General features: G+C 42.2%; 1 protein-coding gene across 1 annotated transcript; it reads left to right on the top strand.

Moving 5' to 3' along the window:
• Positions 1-2,731: 2,731 nt before the first annotated feature.
• On the top strand, positions 2,732-18,090 carry LOC122761921 (calcium-dependent secretion activator 2-like). The gene is made up of 4 exons (XM_044017112.1): positions 2,732-2,832; positions 2,888-3,005; positions 12,003-12,190; positions 17,758-18,090. The coding sequence occupies exons 1-4, from the start codon at positions 2,732-2,734 to the stop codon at positions 17,939-17,941; spliced, it is 591 nt and encodes a 196-aa protein (XP_043873047.1). The 3' UTR covers positions 17,942-18,090.
• The last annotated feature ends 748 nt before the right edge of the window (positions 18,091-18,838 follow it).

The raw sequence follows: 18,838 nt of genomic DNA, 5'->3' as shown, positions 1-18,838 counted from the left end.
ATGATGTAGCCTTAATCTGTTTTATTTTGTTCTGATCCAATGGACTGTATGTTTCTGTGTTTAGTTACTGTTTTGATCGTTTTTTTAACTTTCTGCTAATATATTACTACATGTTATATTTTTTTATGATGACATGTAATTATTGGTAGCCATCAAAGGAACTGTAGGAAATTAGCTGCGGCTGAACACGTCTGTACAGAGAATCGGGGACGCTACAAGTGTCAGTTTGTGCTGTCGCGGTTCTTCTGAACTTGTCCCTTTCTTAAACACATGAATAAATACACTTAAATAAAACAGACAGAACATGACAGAGTCAACATGTTGTTCTGAAATGTAATAATGTAAAAATTATCAATTCATATAGTTCTCTTTTCAGTTCGGGTACAACAATGGCTTATTCCATTGTTTAAGAAACCAAAATATCCTGCATTTTCACTACAAATACCAAGACATTTCCTATTGCTTGTGAAGCCTTAGAAAATAGGCCGGGCTCTTTTTTTTTTTTCTTTCCCACTCAAAGTTTGACTGCTTGTTTTCACCAAACTAACTGGTCGAGCAGCCAAACTCTCCACGCTGACCTCAAAGTCAACCAATCAAACAGAGAGCTGCTCAGGCTCCTCTTCCTCCTCCACAACTCACACGGCCAACAGGAGGAGAGTCAACAAAGAAAAAACTGTTAGCTGAGGGCTTCATTAATGTTTGTAAAGCTTTCATTCCCTTCTTGCCTTTGTCTGAATAGGCACTCTGGCAAAAAAGGGGAAAAAATGCAATCAGGACCCAGAGCGACCAGCCTTGACTTTGTGGGCTTTCTCTGTGCAGCTGAAAGAGAAAAGCACCCTCTCTAAACGGCACTCGCAGTCGCCAGAGGGAAGAAGCGGGGAGGTTGTCTGTTAATGAGTTGTTCTTATAAAAGACTTCACTGGTTCAGCACCGGACCACTGTGCCTTGACTACCAACAACTTCGCTCAGCTCATCGCAGCACGTTTCTGAATTGAGAATAAAAATGTGACGAGAAAGGACGAGCGGCAGGTGAGAAGAAGAAGACACTGAACCATCCCGGCTGCACGTCCATCGCGATCAGTACAACGAGAACACTTTAACTAGACAAGTGCCTCAATGACAATGACAATAATAATGCATTAGACGTATAATATGTATTATACGTGTGCGCCATCCCAAAACCAATAATTAAAATATCATCTTTAAATTAAATCCCACAGATACAGTATATAATACAATTTGATAAAAAGAAATAATATAATGACAGAAAAATGTATTATATATTTATATAATTTGAAGAACAAAAAGGATAAAATAAAATATAGTTGCATGGATAATATTAAAGACATAAAAGGTAAAGTACAATCAACTACAGTAAAATGAATTATATTATAAACCTAAACCATTTTAAGTGAAGATATTTTAAAAGATAAATTGGATTTCATTGCAATTAATGAATATAAAACACTAAGCACAACAAAACATTTAAAAATGATACTAATTATTATAATGCGCTCAGTTTGTCCTACAGGTTTATTTGAAAGTCCCCGTGCTATTTCCTCAGACAGGCTGTTGTTAAGAGTGCGAAGGCCATAGATGAGATGCAGGATGACAACAGGAAGTCGTCACGTATTGTGCGAGAACGACGACGCATCTTCAGCTCCACTCCTCTCAATTCATCCGGTAATAAGAGGCAGCTCTCCCTGCACAACAGCACTTGTCAGCACAACTTCTAAACCCTGTTGTTCCCCAAATCTGTCAATTCATTACCCTCACACCCCCGACACTTCCCAAAGCCCCCTATTTAACAAGCACCAGTTCATCTTTCGGGAACACAGCAGAGTCCTCAGGGTGGGGTAAGCAGTGTGTGTCACGTTCATGTTGAACAAGGCTCTCTCGCTCTCCCTCACACACACACACACACACACACACACACAAACGGAGACTACAGCAGATGTCTTTCACCACTTCTGTCTATCAGATTTGGTTTCAGTGATCAGCAGATCACGAGGTGACGGAAGAGAAAAATGACTGACACTGACACTTTTGCAGCTCACTGTTACTTTTAAACACTGTGGCCCACAACATATTATTTCATCAAGAAAATGATTTCATCAAGCAGTTAACTCTCCAAACCAAAACTTAATATTTTACATCCACAAACTTTCCCAAGGGGAAAAAAAGCAGGTTCTGCTTATTTAAAACACATAAATAAATAATGAAACAAATATGAAATGAATTACAATAGTCATGTATATAAAGAATGTCAGCTGTAAAGTGACAACACTAATCATTTTACAGTTGTACATGAATGCACTACTTGAGTGGACACGTTTTCTTTTTTCCCAGGATTCAAAACTTTTGAAAAGATTTACACACAAATCAGCAAACTCCATGTGATGGAAGCTCAAAAAACATTGTGTTTCTCACAAGCAGCTCATTGAGAAGTTCCTCACAATATACACTGTATATGTACGCAAAACAAAGCATTCTCCTGCAACGGTCAGTCATCCTCTGAACTTCCTCTGAGTCAAACTGTGACAGGAAACTAATCAGACAAGGAACAAGTTGGCGAGAAGCCAAATGTGAAACGCAGAGCAGAGCAGAGTGAGCTGTTTGGTATCGCTCTTCACTCTGCCATTAAATCCACTCAGATGCTTGTTCATGCGTGGGGAGGGATGCGACAGCTTGTCGAGCTTCAGACACATTGTTGCCGCTAAATGAAGCGAGCATGTTGGAGCCACGGCTGCTGTCAGTGGAGCTTCAGGGTGGGGGTGGGGACGAAGAGGAGGAGGAGGAGGAAGAGGAGGAGTGGGGGGTCTGCAGACTCAGGTTAGACTGTTTACACTCTCAACGGTAAACGCATTCCAGCACCACACGCCTGCAGCTGCTTGGTTCTGATGTCGGCTGACGAGGAAAGTCGCCGGAGTGGTGCTCGCCGAAAGCGCCGCGTGGGCAGGGGCACCGGTGTGATTACCACCCCGCGGAAAGGAGATGAAGCCATGGCAGGTGATCGCGGTGCCTCCCGGAGATGGGGCTCTGTTGTGAATGGTTGGGGGGGGGGTAAAAGATTCTGTCACATCCCATGTCGGCGTGGTGTGGATGGCTCAGACAGGAGAAGATCCAAGGTGACAGGTGAGAGGGGGACGAGCGTCCATCCCTCCGAGCTCTGCTAATGCTCCTTTAACCCTGATCTCAGTTCAACCACACCCGACTCATCAAACTGTCACAGAGCTGCACAAGATGAGTCCAAGAGTCACGGTTCCTTCACCTGCATCCGTTTGTTTGTTCCATCAAACTCTGCAGCAAACAACAACTGTCCAGTCCTGGTTACAATCTGCCCAGATGCCGTTAATACACCTTTTACAGCGTTTACAGTATAAATACAGCGCCACCGCTGTCAGTCACGGGGGGAGAAACAGCACTTGCAGATGTGGTGAATCATGGGAGCAACAAAAGATCTCAGATGCTTCTTGGTTGCATTTATTTTTAAACATGCTTTTGTAATGTAGTTAATTATCTGGTTCCACTGAGTCGCCAGCGTCTGACTCAGATTGAGACGTGATACCTTCCACAGGCATTGTTGTTATTTCCAGCTGCCACTTTGAGATGACCACGAAAGAACAGACGCAGAGTGAAAGGCACACACAATAAAAAAGTGCATTTCCAATCTGCTGCAGAGACAAGAGACTTCTTCTGAGCACTTCACTTGGAAATGTTTTACTGCTGCATCCAGTGGGTGAGGATTATGTGTAGTAAAAACTGTTCTTTACAGAAGCTAAGGCTGTTCAGATTGACTGATTTCTCACAAAATACCGAGAGGAGAAATGTGTAATGTTTTTCAAGCATTTATCCAGTCAATGCAAGATTTGGCTATGGAGTTCTGATAATATATCTAATAAAATGCTTGCTTTGGATGCAATAAAATTATCATATAAGCAAATGCACACAGTTGGCACTGTTTACAAACGAACAGGACCTGCTTCAAACTGTCTGACTGAATGAATGATTTTTTTCTACTCCGTTATCATTTATTATCAACTTAATGTAGCTATGGATGGGGCATCAAAAATCACCTCTGAATTTTTGCCAAAGCCTGCAGCTGCTGCTGAAAGCCTTTACATTTCTGATTAAAAAAAGTATGGTGACACTGACAGGAATAAAAAAAAAATAAAAATTTAACCAAAGTTTTAGGTGTCAATTCATCTGAAATTCAACTTTGTGACCCCATCCACAAAGGTTTAAACATCTCTCTCACAAAACATGAGCCGACACGTTTCCCTCAGTTTGAAACGAGAGTTCTGTTAAAGGCAAACACTGATATATTCTGAAAATATCGCCTTGAATTATTAGTCAAGTACTCTCCTGCTGATCAGTCGGTGGCGTCTCTTTTTGTCCTATCTGTCTCCTGTTGTAGTTACATCTTGTCGAGCAGCCCTCCAGGGAAACCCGAGTTCTGTAATTAAGTTTTTTTTTTCCACCTCGAGTCTGCCAGCCATCCAAAAACCTCTTTTCCATCCACACCCACTCGGAGGCAGCTCCAGGAGCCCTGAATGAGCATCAATTATTCAAATTAGAGCTCCAACTGACAAAAAGCCAATCCAGTTATCCCTAATTTATATGTGGCGATTAGGCTGGAGTAAGCTAATCATTATGCTTTCTAATTGACTAAATGAGTCGGCTGAAAGAGAAAGCACATATATCAGTAATTACAAGCCAGGAGTCAAGCAGGGCTTCTGGGAGTGAAGTGGAGAACTGAACTTTGCTGGAGGCGGCGGCGCTGATGCCAACAAGTGGCTAAAGACACTTTGCTCTCATATCCTGAGTTTCCTGCTGACGCAATCCGGGGCCTGGGTTCTTGAAACTGCCCTTGCAGTCCACTCAAGGAAAAATTTGAGCATCAGTCGCTCTGCAAGTGGTAGTGCAAAATATTTTATGTTCAAGTGGAATAAAGTCTTGAATCATCTGTAGGAAATGGCTGACTGCAACGGGGAGTTAAGGCAGCGTGCAAGGTGCAGAGTTGGTATCAGTTTAAAATTAATTTAACAATATAAAATAGGTTTAGTGGATATGAGTTGAGGAGATGGACAGCCTTGGCAAATTAGTTGTCTTCTACACATGTAATAGGATGGGGGAAAAATCTGGGATTGCTTAAAGCCCCAGAGCAGTTAAAATGAAATATTGATGAGAACCTTCAGTGGCTTCCCAGCCACAAACAAATAAACAAACATGTTATATTGGCATGTACAGCAAAGTTGTTCTACTAAGGGATCCAACATCTGATTTCAACAGTGATGGATGGGGCGTGTGTTTGCCGTTGAATCCTGCTGCGATTCTTACAGCTGTGTGGGCTGGTACCTGTTCCTGGGGAGAGACGCAGAGAGGCATAGCTGTAGTGCAGCAGCATGGGGTCAACCAGTGTGCTGTTCTCCGAATAGTCCATCAAACCCCTTCAGGTAGCTCAGGTGGCGGTGGCAGCCTCGGGCCACAGTGCAGCGCCCAGTATTAGATCCAGGGCGAAACACCTGACCAGACTGAACCCAACCCTGAAAAACAAAACACACACACACACACCTGACCGTCAGTTCATACATCTCTCTTGGTGTTCAAGACAGCCATTAGAGCCAGATGTTCAGAAATAAGGGAGAAGTGGAAGGAGATCTCCTAGCCTGTAAATCTAAACACCAAAACTACACAAAATTTTAAATCTTCTTTCATAGCCATATTGATATGGAATTTGATCAGAAATGAAATTAAACAGGGACCTGGTAAATCTAAACCAAACGTATTCAAAGAACTCAGCAATACCCAGCCCTGATACTGTATATTGCCATTTTACTACTGAACAAAAGCTAAAAGAAGATTACTCCAATCATTTCTCATCTGAAGACAAGAATTGAATGATGTGTTTGGAAAAATAGGTGATGAGTATGAGTTCACTTCCCCCTCACAAGCCTCGTTGCACAGGCTGTTCACCTGCATTTGTCATTTTATCTCAGTTCTGCAGACAAGCTGTTGATCGCATCCTCACACAATGTGGGAGAGAGAGGTCCCTCCTATTAAGACATCCCAAAATGTGGGTTAATATCCCATGTATCGTGACATGTTATCTCAGTGTCCTCTTTCCTCAAATGCCTAGAAATAATAAAGCGTATTAATAAAGTTTTAATACTTTCATAGCAGTTTGGTTTGTGTCCAACTGTCCTGAAAATAACTTCGAGGAGACTCTTGCATTAACAGACACAAACCAATACTGGTCACCTTTTTGCCCTGCAAACTCTATAAAGTCCTCAATAGTTCTTAACATAATTAAACAGAGGTGTGTAAAGGTTAACCCTTCAGCTATTAATTCTTTGCTAGAGTAAAAAAAGTGTGGAAAAGAGTGGAGACACCCGCAGGATTCATTAGTTCATTCATCACTGCATTTAATCACTAAATTAGGCATGAAACTCACATCACTAATTAAGATTCCTCCACGGAAGGAACATCAACAAATTAGCACCTCCACTGAGCTGCTGCCACACACACACACACACACACACACACACACACACACACACACACACACGCGACACACACCTGCACACGCGCCTGCGCTGCACGCACACGCCTCGCCTTTACCCATTACCCATGCAATTTAACAATGCCTTTACCGCCTACGCCTGCACACCACACCTACCTTACTTGCCACACACACACACACACCACACACACACACACACCTCCTCTGTCTGACAGTCGTGGCTCTCCACCCGGCAACAGGCGACCCAAGAGAGAAGAGGTCCTGCAGGACCAGCTCCTTTTTCAGATTAACTGCAGTATTTGTTTTAATACCAGCAGATACACCAGAGATGTAACTTCAACATATACCTGTTCAAATTCTGAAAATCCTATTGAAGATGTGGTAAAGGATGGGTGGGACTTTAAAACAAATGAACACTGATTGTTTCTTTATCCATAACCTCAAGAGAACTATAATCACTTTATTAGTGTAACAATGGTGACAAAAGGTACCTCTGGTATATATATATATTTTTTTTTTTTTAAATGTTTTTTCATATAAAAAGCATCGGCTATAAGTTTAAGGTTTCTACACACTGTTGAGCATCTTAATTTGTTCAAATTATTTGACAAATCAGAATAAAAATGGCCATAAAAGTTGAGTGGTTTCATGCAACGTCTTGGCTACAGAATTTAAAATCGACAGTGATTGAAGTTATTTTTGAGAATCTAGCCCACACACTGCCTGTCGGGGTGAACTGGACCTGGCAGTTCTCTGGAAGCCTTTTAGTGCCACTCTTCCTCCACCTCCTCCCCATCCAGCTCCTCCCACTGCTCAGTCCCCCACTGCTCCCTTCTTTACAGTCTTGAGTTTGTTTGTCATTTGTCTCCAGTGTCTTTCTTATCTTTTTCCTCCGTCTGTGAGCTTGAGCTATTAATATCACACCACAGAAAAAAAGGGAGGGGGCCCCGCTGACGAGCGTGATGCGACAAGATGTTCCTCTGTGACAAACAGATGGCGACCTCCAGTCTTGGCGCTGACCGCTCAATTAGCAGCTAACAAGCCGACTGCCTCGTTAGCTCAGTCAGCCGAGCATGCACATCTCTATCTACCACCTCCCTCCGAGAAATGACACAACCCGGTAAAAGAGGGAGCAGCATGCGGTTTTTGGAGCGGCAAACACCTCGGCTGGCTGCTCATCACCTGTGTGCAAACGCCTGACACACAGCTGAGAGGGAGATGCTGAGGAGTCTTTATCATGGTGGTTCAGAATCCCCCTTTTTTTGGCACAGGAAAACCACTTTTGGGTCCAAAAAAAAAATCTTCTGACCCGAACAGTAAGAGAGTTGCCAGTTTGCCATGTGAGACTACATGACATGAACAGCACTTTTCTATTTTCATGCCCAGTTATTCAGAAGTGAAAAAAAAAGAAAGGTCAGAAACCATTCCCTTACCCTGTTGATAAGGGGCGATGATGGGTTTATAAACAATGCAAAGATCGGGATTAAAACAGACTATGTCTCAATAAATGTAAATAAAAAAAAAAGACAGAAATCTGTATTTGCTTGAATGACAATGAAACGGTGACCCACTGGTTTCTCCAACTGTTTTTTGAAAAGGAGCCATTGAAAAGATGATGTGAAAATAAAAAAAACGGTACATAACTGTAAAGTTTGTTTCAAGTGAGCTGGTTTTTTCAAACTAAATTCACTGTGGCCTTAATGAGGGAGGAAAACCACATGAGTGCTCCAGGCTTGTCAGGCTTTAAACTGTGTTCCTACATTAGACATCATTTTGTCACAATAACTCATCTACTTTTATAATCAAACAAATAATTGAATATCCATGCTGATCTCCAGTCAACAATTTAGTCTCATTTGTTGTGTGATGAGTGTTTACGACTGTAAGCCAAATTTAGCCATTAAGAAAAGCAAGCACAATCAATTCCTTCCATAGATCCTGGTTTCATGAGCAACTAGACAAGCATTGCTCCCACTCTGGCAGCATGTATGTACTGTGCCATTAACATGATCTACGGAAAATCAGTTTCTTCATTAACAACCGCAGACTGTCTCCTGCTCACCAGCTTACCTGGGGATTAGCAAGATTCTCACAGCAGGCTAGAAACTGAGCTCTCAAGACAACAATGTAAAACAATGTGGAGACAAGTTCCCCAGTAGTCTGTTATTTTAGGGTTCAAGAGTCAGGTGACCTGGGGAAAGACTCCACCTGAGGAACCTCTAAACCTCTGACAAAGATCAAGCAGACGCTTCGAAGCACAACATAGTTACGTACTGGCGTTAAGCTTGCAACCGAGGTTCCAAATGGAGAGGTTCCTCAGGCCGCCTTCTCGTCACAAACCCAAAATAATCTATACATCTCACGCCTTGTTGTTTTTACATTGCTGTCTTGAATCCAGGCTCCGCTCAAGTCTTGCTAACTCCCCAGAGCTTGGACAGCACTGTCATACCACCTGCTGTCGCCAGAGCAGGAGACAGTCTGCGTTGTTAATGAAGAAATTGATTTTCCCAGAGATCATGTTAATGCACAGTACATACATGCTGCAGAGTGGGCAATGCTTGTCTAGTTGCTCATGAAACCAGGATCTATGGAAGAATTGATTAATGCTTTTCTTAATGGCTAGAGGTGGCTTACAGTGGTAAACACTCATCACAACAAATGAGACTAAATTGTTGACTGGAGATCGTATGGATATTCAATTATTGTTTGATTATAAAAGTAGATGAGTGTGTGTGACAAAATGATCTAATGTAGGAACACAGTTTAAAGCCTGACAAGCCTGGAGCACTCATGTGGTTTTCCTCCTCATTAAGCCCACAGTGAATTTAGTTTGAAAAACCAGCTCACTTGAAAAACTTTACAGTTATGTACCGTTTTTTTATTTTCATATCATCTTTTCAATGGCTCCTTTTCAAAAAACAGTTGGAGGAAACCGGTGGGTCACCGTTTCATTGTCATTCAAGCAACAGATTTCTGTCTTTTTTTATTTACATTTTATTGAGACATAGTCTGTTTTAATCCCTATCTTTGCATTTTTATAAACCCATCATCACCCTTTATCAACAGGGGTAAGGGAATGGTTTCTGACCTTTCTTTTTTCACTTCTGAATAACTGGGCATGAAAAGAAAAAAGCTGTTCATGTCATGTAGTCTCACATGGCAAACTGGCAACTCTCTTACTGTTCGTCAGAAGATTTTTGGACCCAAAAGTGGTTTCCTCCGCCAAAAAAGTTCTGAACCACCATGATAAAGACTCCTCACATCTCCTCTCAGCTGTGTCCGGGCGTTTGCACAGGTGATGAGCAGCCCAGCCGGTGTTTGCGCTCCAAAACCGCATGCTGCTCCTCTTTTACCGGGGTGTGTCATTTCTCGGAGGGGAGGTGGTAGATAGAGATGTGCATGCTCGGCTGACTGAGCTAACTTAGTCATTTGTTAGCTGCTAATTGAGCGGTCAGCGCCAAGACTGGGTTCGCCATCTGTTTGTCACAGAGAAACATCTTGTCGCATCACGCTCGTCGAGGGCCCCTCCTTTTTTGTGGTGTGATATTACTAGCTTCCGAAGCTCACAACGGGGAGGAAAAAAGATAAGAAAGACACTGGAGACAAATGACAAAAACAAACTCAAGACTGTAAAGAAGGAGCAGTGGGGACTGAGCAGTGGGAGGCTGGATGGGGAGGAGGTGGAGAAGAGTGGCACTAAAAGGCTTCCAGAGAACTGCAGGTCCAGTTCACCCCGACAGGCGTGTGTGTGGGCTAGATTCTCAAAATAACTTCAATCACTGTCGATTTTAAATTCTGTAGCCAAGCGTTGCACTCCAGCACATGGCCATTTTTATTCTGATTTGTCAAATAATTTGAACAAATTAAGATACTCAACAGTGTGTAGAAACCTATAGCCGATGCTTTTATATGAAAACATTTAAAAAAATATATATATATACAGAGGTACCTTTTGTCACCATTGTTACACTAATAAAGTGATTATAGTTCTCTTGAGGTTATGGATAAAGAAGCAACAGTGTTCATTTGTTTTAAAGTCCCACATCCTTTACCACACATCTTCAATAGGATTTTCAGAATTTGAACAGGTATATGTTGAGTTACATCTCTGGTGTATCTGCTGGTATTAAAACAAATACTGCAGTTAATCTGAAAAGGAGTTGGTCCTGCAGGACCTCTTCTCTCTTTGGGTCGCCTGTTGCCGGGTGGAGAGCCACGACTGTCAGACAGGAGGGTGTGTGTGTGTGTGTGTGTGTGTGTGTGTGTGTGTGTGTGTGTGTGTGCGGGCAAGTAAGTAGGTGTGTGTGTGCTGCAGCGTAGGTAAGGTGTGTGGTGGGTGAAAGTGCAGGGGGTAATAGTGGGGCGTGTGGTGTCTTTCGTGTGCGTGTCGCGTGTGTGTGTGCGGTGTGTGTGTCGCGTGTGTGTGTGTGTGTGTGTGTGTGTGTGTGTGTGTTGTGTGTGTGTGTGGCAGCAGCTCAGTGGAGGTGCTAATTTGTTGATGTTCCTTCCGTGAGGAATCTTAATTAGTGATGTAAGTTTCATGCCTAATTTAGTGATTAAATGCAGGATGAATGAACTAATGAACTTGCCGGGGTGTTCCACTCTTTCCACACCTTTTTTTTTTTTTTACTCTAGCAAAGAATTAATAGCTGAAGGGTTAACCTTTACACACCTCTGTTTAATTATGTTAAGAACTATTGAGGACTTTTATAGAGTTTGCAGGGCCAAAAGGTGACCAGTATTGGTTTGTGTCTGTTAACGTGCAAGAGTCTTCCGAGTTATTTTTTCAGGACAGCTGGAGTACAAACCAAACTGCTATGAAAGTATTAAAACTTTATTAATACGCTTTTATTATTTCTAGGCATTTTGAAAGAGGACACTGAGATAACATGTCTGATACATAAGGGGATATTAACCCACAATTTTGGAATCTTAATAGGAGGAGTCTCTCTCTCTCCGACATTGTGTGAGGATGGCGATCAACAGCTTGTCTGCAGAACTGAGATAAAATGATAAATCGCAGGTGAAACAGCCCTGTGCAACGAGGCTTGTGAGGGGGAAGTGAACTCATACTCATCACCTATTTTTTCCAAACACCATCATTCAATTCTTGTCTTCAGATGAGAAATGATTGTGGGTAATCTTATTCTTTTTAGCTTCTTTGTTCAGTAGTAAAATGGCAATATACAGTATCAGGGCTGGGTATTGCTATTGATTTCTTGAATACGTTTGGTTTAGATTTACCAGGTCCCTGTTTAATTTCATTTCTGATCAAATTCCATATCAATATGGCTATGAAAGAGATTTTGCAATTTTGTGTAGTTTTGGTGTTTAATAGATTTACAGGCTAGAGTCTCCTTCCACTTCCTCCCTTATTTCTGAACATCTGGCTCTAATGGCTGTCTTGAACACCAGAGAGATGTATGCGGAACTGACCGGTCAGGTGTGTGTGTGTGTGTGTGTTTTGTTTTTCCTTCAGGGTTGGTTCAGTCCTGGTCAGGTGTTCGTCCTGGACGAATACTGCGCACGGTACGGCGTCCGAGGTTGCCACCGTCACCTGAGCTACCTGAAGGGTTTGATGGACTATTCGGAGAACAGCACACTGGTTGACCCCATGCTGCTGCACTACAGCTATGCCTTCTGCGTCTCCCACGTCCACGGGAACAGGTACACCAGCCCACACAGCTGTAAGAATCGCAGCAGGGATTCATGCAAACACACGTCCCATCCATCACTGTTGAAATCCAGATGTTGGATCCCTTAGTAGAACAACTTTGCTGTACATGCCAATATAACATGTTTGTTTATTTGTTTGTGGCTGGGAAGCCACTGAAGGTTCTCATCAATATTTCATTTTAACTGGGCTCTGGGGCTTTAAGCAATCCCAGATTTTTCCCCATCCTATTACATGTGTAGAAGACAACTAATTTACCCAAGGCTGTCCATCTCCTCAACTCATATCCACTAAACCTATTTTATATTGTCATTATTTTAAACTGACACCAACTTGCACCTTGCACGCGTCTCTTAACTCCCGTTGCAGTCAAGTCATTTCCTACAGCTGATTCAAGACTTTATTCCACTTGAACATAAAGATTTTTGCCCACTACCACTTGCAAAGCGAGTGATGCTCAAATTTTTCTTGAGTGGACTGCAAGGGCAGCACAGTTTTCGCAACCTTCAGGCCCCCGTTCGTCAGCAGGAAACTCCCAGATATGAGCAACAGAAGTGTCTTTTAGCCACTTGTTGGCATCAGCGCCGCTCCAGCAGTTCAGTTCTCCACTTCACTCCCAGAAGCCCCTGCTTGACTCCCTGGCTTGTAATTACTGATATATGTGCTTTCTCTCTTTGTCGACTCATTTAGTCAATTAGAAAGCATAATGATTAGCTTCTCCAGCTAATCGCCACATATAAATTGGGGGGGATAACTGGAATTGGCTTTTTGTCAGTTGGAGCTCTAATTTGAATAATTGATGCCCATTCAGGGCTCCTGGAGCTGCCTGAGTGGGTGTGGATGGGAAAAAGAGGTTTTTGGATGGCTGGCAGACTCGGAGGTGGAAAAAAAAAAACTTAATTACAGAACTCGGGTTTCCTGAGAGGCTGCTCGACAAAGATGTAACTACAACAGGAGACAGATGGGACAAAAAGAGACGCCACCGACTGATCAGCAGGAGAGTACTTGACTAATAATTCAAGGCGATATTTTCAGAATATATCAGTGTTTGCCTTTAACAGAACTCTCGTTTTCAAACTGAGGAAACGGTCGCTCTCATGTTTTGTGGAGAGAGATGTTTAAACCATTGTGGATGGGGTCAAAAGTTGAATTTCAGATGAATTGACACCTAAAACTTTGGTTAAATTTTTATTCCTGTCAGTGTCACCATGTTTTTAATCAGAAATGTAGTTGCTTTCAGCAGCTGCAGGCTTTGGCAAAAATTCAGAGGTGATTTTGATGCCCCATCCATAAGCTACATTAAGTTGATAATAAATGATAACGAGCAGTAGAAAAAATCATTCATTCAGTCAGACAGTTTGAAGCAGGTCCCTGTTGCGTTTTGTAAACAGTGCCAACTGTGTGCATTTGCTTATATGATAATTTTATTGCATCCAAAGCAAGCATTTTATTAGATATATTATCAGAACTCCATACCAAATCTTGCATTGACTGGATAAATGCTTGAAAAACATTACACATTTCTCCCTGGGTATTTTGTTATCAGTCAATCTGAACAGCCCTTCTGTAAAGAACAGTTTTTACCACAGATTGGAATGCACATTCTTATTGCAGTGTGCCAAGTGAAGTTCACTCTGCAGCAGATTGGAAATGTCTGTTCTCTTCGTTCTTTAGTGGTCATCTCAAAGTGGCAGCTGGAAATAACAACAATGCCTGTGGAAGGTATCACGTCTCAATCTGAGTCAGACGCTGGCGACTCCTCAGTGGAACCAGATAATTAACCACATTACAAAAAGCATGTTTAAAAATAAATGCAACCAGAAGCATCTGAAGATCTTTTGTTGCTCCCATGATTCACCTCCACATCTGCAAGTGCTGCTTTCTCCCCGTGACTGACAGCGTGGCGTATTTATACTGTAACGTAAAAGGTGCGGCATCTGGGCAATTCGGGGCGTAGTAAACTGGTGTTTTTGCTGCAGAGTTTGATGGAACAAACAAACGGAGGGCAGGAAGGAAGAACGTGACTCTTGACTCATCTTGTGCAGCTCTGTGACAGTTTGATGAGTGGTGGTTAAACTGAGATCAGGGTTAAAAGGAGCATTAGCAGAGCTTCGGAGGGATGGGCCTCCCGTCCCCTCTCACCTGTCACCCTTGGATCTCTCCGTCTGAGCCATCCACACCACATGGGATGTGACAATCTTTACCCCAACCATTCACAACAGAGCCCCCATCTCCGGGAGGCATAATACCCATCACCTGCTCAGCTTCATCTCCTTCCACACCGCGGAGGTGAAGTGGCGCCCGGTGCACCCTGCGCCACGGCGGCGCTTTCGGCGAGCACCACTCACTTTCACTCGCCAGCCCACATCAGAACCAAACAGCTGCAGGCGTGTGGTGCTGGCCAAGCGTTTACCGCTGAGTGTAAACAGTCTAACCTGAGTCCGCCCCCCACTCCCCTCCTCCTCCTCCTCCTCCCTCTTCGTCTCCCCCCCCCCCCACCCTGAAGCTCCACTGACAGCAGCCGTGGCTCCAACATGCTCGCTTCATTTAGCGGCAACAATGTGTCTGAAGCTCGACAAGCTGTCGCATCCCTCCCCACGCATGAACAAGCATCTGAGTGGATTTAATGGCAGAGTGAAGAGCGATACCAAACAGCTCACTCTGCTCTGCTCTGCGTTTCACATTTGGCTTCTCGCCAACTTGTTCCTTGTCTGATTAGTTTCCTGTCACAGTTTGACTCAGAGGAAGTTCAGAGGATGACTGACCGTTGCAGGAGAATGCTTTGTTTTGCGTACATATACAGTGTATATTGTGAGGAACTTCTCAATGAGCTGCTTGTGAGAAACACAATGTTTTTTGAGCTTCCATCACATGGAGTTTGCTGATTTGTGTGTAAATCTTTTCAAAAGTTTTGAATCCTGGGAAAAAAGAAAACGTGTCCACTCAAGTAGTGCATTCATGTACAACTGTAAAATGATTAGTGTTGTCACTTTACAGCTGACATTCTTTATATACATGACTATTGTAATTCATTTCATATTTGTTTCATTATTTATTTATGTGTTTTAAATAAGCAGAACCTGCTTTTTTTCCCCTTGGGAAAGTTTGTGGATGTAAAATATTAAGTTTTGGTTTGGAGAGTTAACTGCTTGATGAAATCATTTTCTTGATGAAATAATATGTTGTGGGCCACAGTGTTTAAAAGTAACAGTGAGCTGCAAAAGTGTCAGTGTCAGTCATTTTTCTCTTCCGTCACCTCGTGATCTGCTGATCACTGAAACCAAATCTGATAGACAGAAGTGGTGAAAGACATCTGCTGTAGTCTCCGTTTGTGTGTGTGTGTGTGTGTGTGTGTGTGTGAGGGAGAGCGAGAGAGCCTTGTTCAACATGAACGTGACACACACTGCTTACCCCACCCTGAGGACTCTGCTGTGTTCCCGAAAGATGAACTGGTGCTTGTTAAATAGGGGGCTTTGGGAAGTGTCGGGGGTGTGAGGGTAATGAATTGACAGATTTGGGGAACAACAGGGTTTAGAAGTTGTGCTGACAAGTGCTGTTGTGCAGGGAGAGCTGCCTCTTATTACCGGATGAATTGAGAGGAGTGGAGCTGAAGAGATGCGTCGTCGTTCTCGCACAATACGTGACGACTTCCTGTTGTCATCCTGCATCTCATCTATGGCCTTCGCACTCTTAACAACAGCCTGTCTGAGGAAATAGCACGGGGACTTTCAAATAAACCTGTAGGACAAACTGAGCGCATTATAATAATTAGTATCATTTTTAAATGTTTTGTTGTGCTTAGTGTTTTATATTCATTAATTGCAATGAAATCCAATTTATCTTTTAAAATATCTTCACTTAAAATGGTTTAGGTTTATAATATAATTCATTTTACTGTAGTTGATTGTACTTTACCTTTTATGTCTTTAATATTATCCATGCAACTATATTTTATTTTATCCTTTTTGTTCTTCAAATTATATAAATATATAATTCATTTTTCTGTCATTATATTATTTCTTTTTATCAAATTGTATTATATACTGTATCTGTGGGATTTAATTTAAAGATGATATTTTAATTATTGGTTTTGGGATGGCGCACACGTATAATACATATTATACGTCTAATGCATTATTATTGTCATTGTCATTGAGGCACTTGTCTAGTTAAAGTGTTCTCGTTGTACTGATCGCGATGGACGTGCAGCCGGGATGGTTCAGTGTCTTCTTCTTCTCACCTGCCGCTCGTCCTTTCTCGTCACATTTTTATTCTCAATTCAGAAACGTGCTGCGATGAGCTGAGCGAAGTTGTTGGTAGTCAAGGCACAGTGGTCCGGTGCTGAACCAGTGAAGTCTTTTATAAGAACAACTCATTAACAGACAACCTCCCCGCTTCTTCCCTCTGGCGACTGCGAGTGCCGTTTAGAGAGGGTGCTTTTCTCTTTCAGCTGCACAGAGAAAGCCCACAAAGTCAAGGCTGGTCGCTCTGGGTCCTGATTGCATTTTTTCCCCTTTTTTGCCAGAGTGCCTATTCAGACAAAGGCAAGAAGGGAATGAAAGCTTTACAAACATTAATGAAGCCCTCAGCTAACAGTTTTTTCTTTGTTGACTCTCCTCCTGTTGGCCGTGTGAGTTGTGGAGGAGGAAGAGGAGCCTGAGCAGCTCTCTGTTTGATTGGTTGACTTTGAGGTCAGCGTGGAGAGTTTGGCTGCTCGACCAGTTAGTTTGGTGAAAACAAGCAGTCAAACTTTGAGTGGGAAAGAAAAAAAAAAAAGAGCCCGGCCTATTTTCTAAGGCTTCACAAGCAATAGGAAATGTCTTGGTATTTGTAGTGAAAATGCAGGATATTTTGGTTTCTTAAACAATGGAATAAGCCATTGTTGTACCCGAACTGAAAAGAGAACTATATGAATTGATAATTTTTACATTATTACATTTCAGAACAACATGTTGACTCAGTCATGTTCTGTCTGTTTTATTTAAGTGTATTTATTCATGTGTTTAAGAAAGGGACAAGTGCAGAAGAACCGCGACAGCACAACAGAAGCGACACCCCCGCGCGTCCTCCCCCCGATTCTCTGTACAGACGTGTTCAGCCGCAGCTAATTTCCTACAGTTCCTTTGATGGCTACCAATAATTACATGTCATCATAAAAAAATATAACATGTAGCAATATATTAGCAGAAAGTTAAAAAATCGATCAAAACAGTAACTAAACACAGAAACATACAGTCCATTGGATCAGAACAAAATAAAACAGATTAAGGCTACATCATGAACTGAAATGCTCATCATGCAATTGTATATAGACACATTTAACAGATGGTGTCTTGAGTGCAGCTCTGGCCAGGTTTTATCTATGACTCTGAACATTTGGACGTGTCTTAGAAACTGCTGCTCCTGGGAAAACATACTGATAAGAGTTTATTTTGACCTATTAAAGGTTTGTGCTGACCGCCACTTAAAAAGATGAACTAATGGTCTCATATCCTCACATTCCCACATTTGGTTAAGATGGAAGTGGACTGACTGTGTCCTGTGTGTTTTGTTTTTCCAGGCCTGATGGGATGGGGACTGTGACCGCAGAGGAGAAGGAGGAGTTTGAGGCCATCAGAAGTCGTCTCATGGCTCTGCTAGAGTATCAGATCACACATTTTAGGTATGACCGCCGTCTCATCAGACTTGAAATCTTGTGCATGTCGTCGGGTTTCGTGATTGGAAACTACTCCGCAAACTTCTAAAGGAAACATATTGTCTCTAATTCGCCTAATTGAATGTTTCCACACAGACAGTTTTGGGTTTGAGTTGTTCCCGTATGAATGAATGCGGCTTTGCAACATCTCCATATCTATATTATTATTGTTATGGTTTAGCGCTGGTAAATATGATCCAGAATCGCCTCGTCAACTGATGCAGTTTATGCAAACACCTAAACCTACGTGCCATTGTACGATATTGCTGTATCTCACGTGAGACTGAGCACATGGCACCCTCTAGTGGACTGAAACGTCAATTAATAATTATTTTTTGTTTGTTTATGCTAAGCCACAAATAGTTTAATGTTTATTTGTAACATCAGTTAAAAAATGGTATGCTGCACTTAAGAGGCAGCATCTCATAGTGTGATGATAATTAATAATAATACGTTAATGTTATAAAAGCTGAAATGAGTATAACGTAGGATAATTTTTAACGTCACACTCAGATCCTTTTGCTTTTAAAGACGAGGAAATCCAGGAGAGTGGTAAAAGCAGAAGGATCACATTCAGGATATCATTTTTCCATGTTAACATACTCGTTATCAACATTATGGTCATGTGTCAGGGATTGCGTTTATTAATGGAAAAATAAGTAAGTAAGTGATGTTTAATGGAGCGAAAGCACAAGATCCTTATTATTCTTACTCTTGTCTTGTTTCAACCTAAACTGTTAACACATCATGAAATTCACTAAATGCTACTGCAATAAAAAAAAAAAAAAAAAATGCCACTATGCTCCTTTAACTCTATTATAAAGACGTGAGGCAGTCTGGGTATTTTTTAGCACCATCAGCGGCGCATAATAGATACGGGACATGTGTTGACGGCGGCTGATGAGACCTCCCTGCATCTGCGTGCTGCTATTCAGCACGGCCGCTG

This window comes from Solea senegalensis, unplaced genomic scaffold (assembly GCF_019176455.1).
Source record: "Solea senegalensis isolate Sse05_10M unplaced genomic scaffold, IFAPA_SoseM_1 scf7180000015078, whole genome shotgun sequence".
NCBI lineage: Eukaryota > Metazoa > Chordata > Actinopteri > Pleuronectiformes > Soleidae > Solea > Solea senegalensis.
Note: the sequence above shows the minus strand (reverse complement) of the source record. Positions and strands in the feature narration are given on the sequence as shown.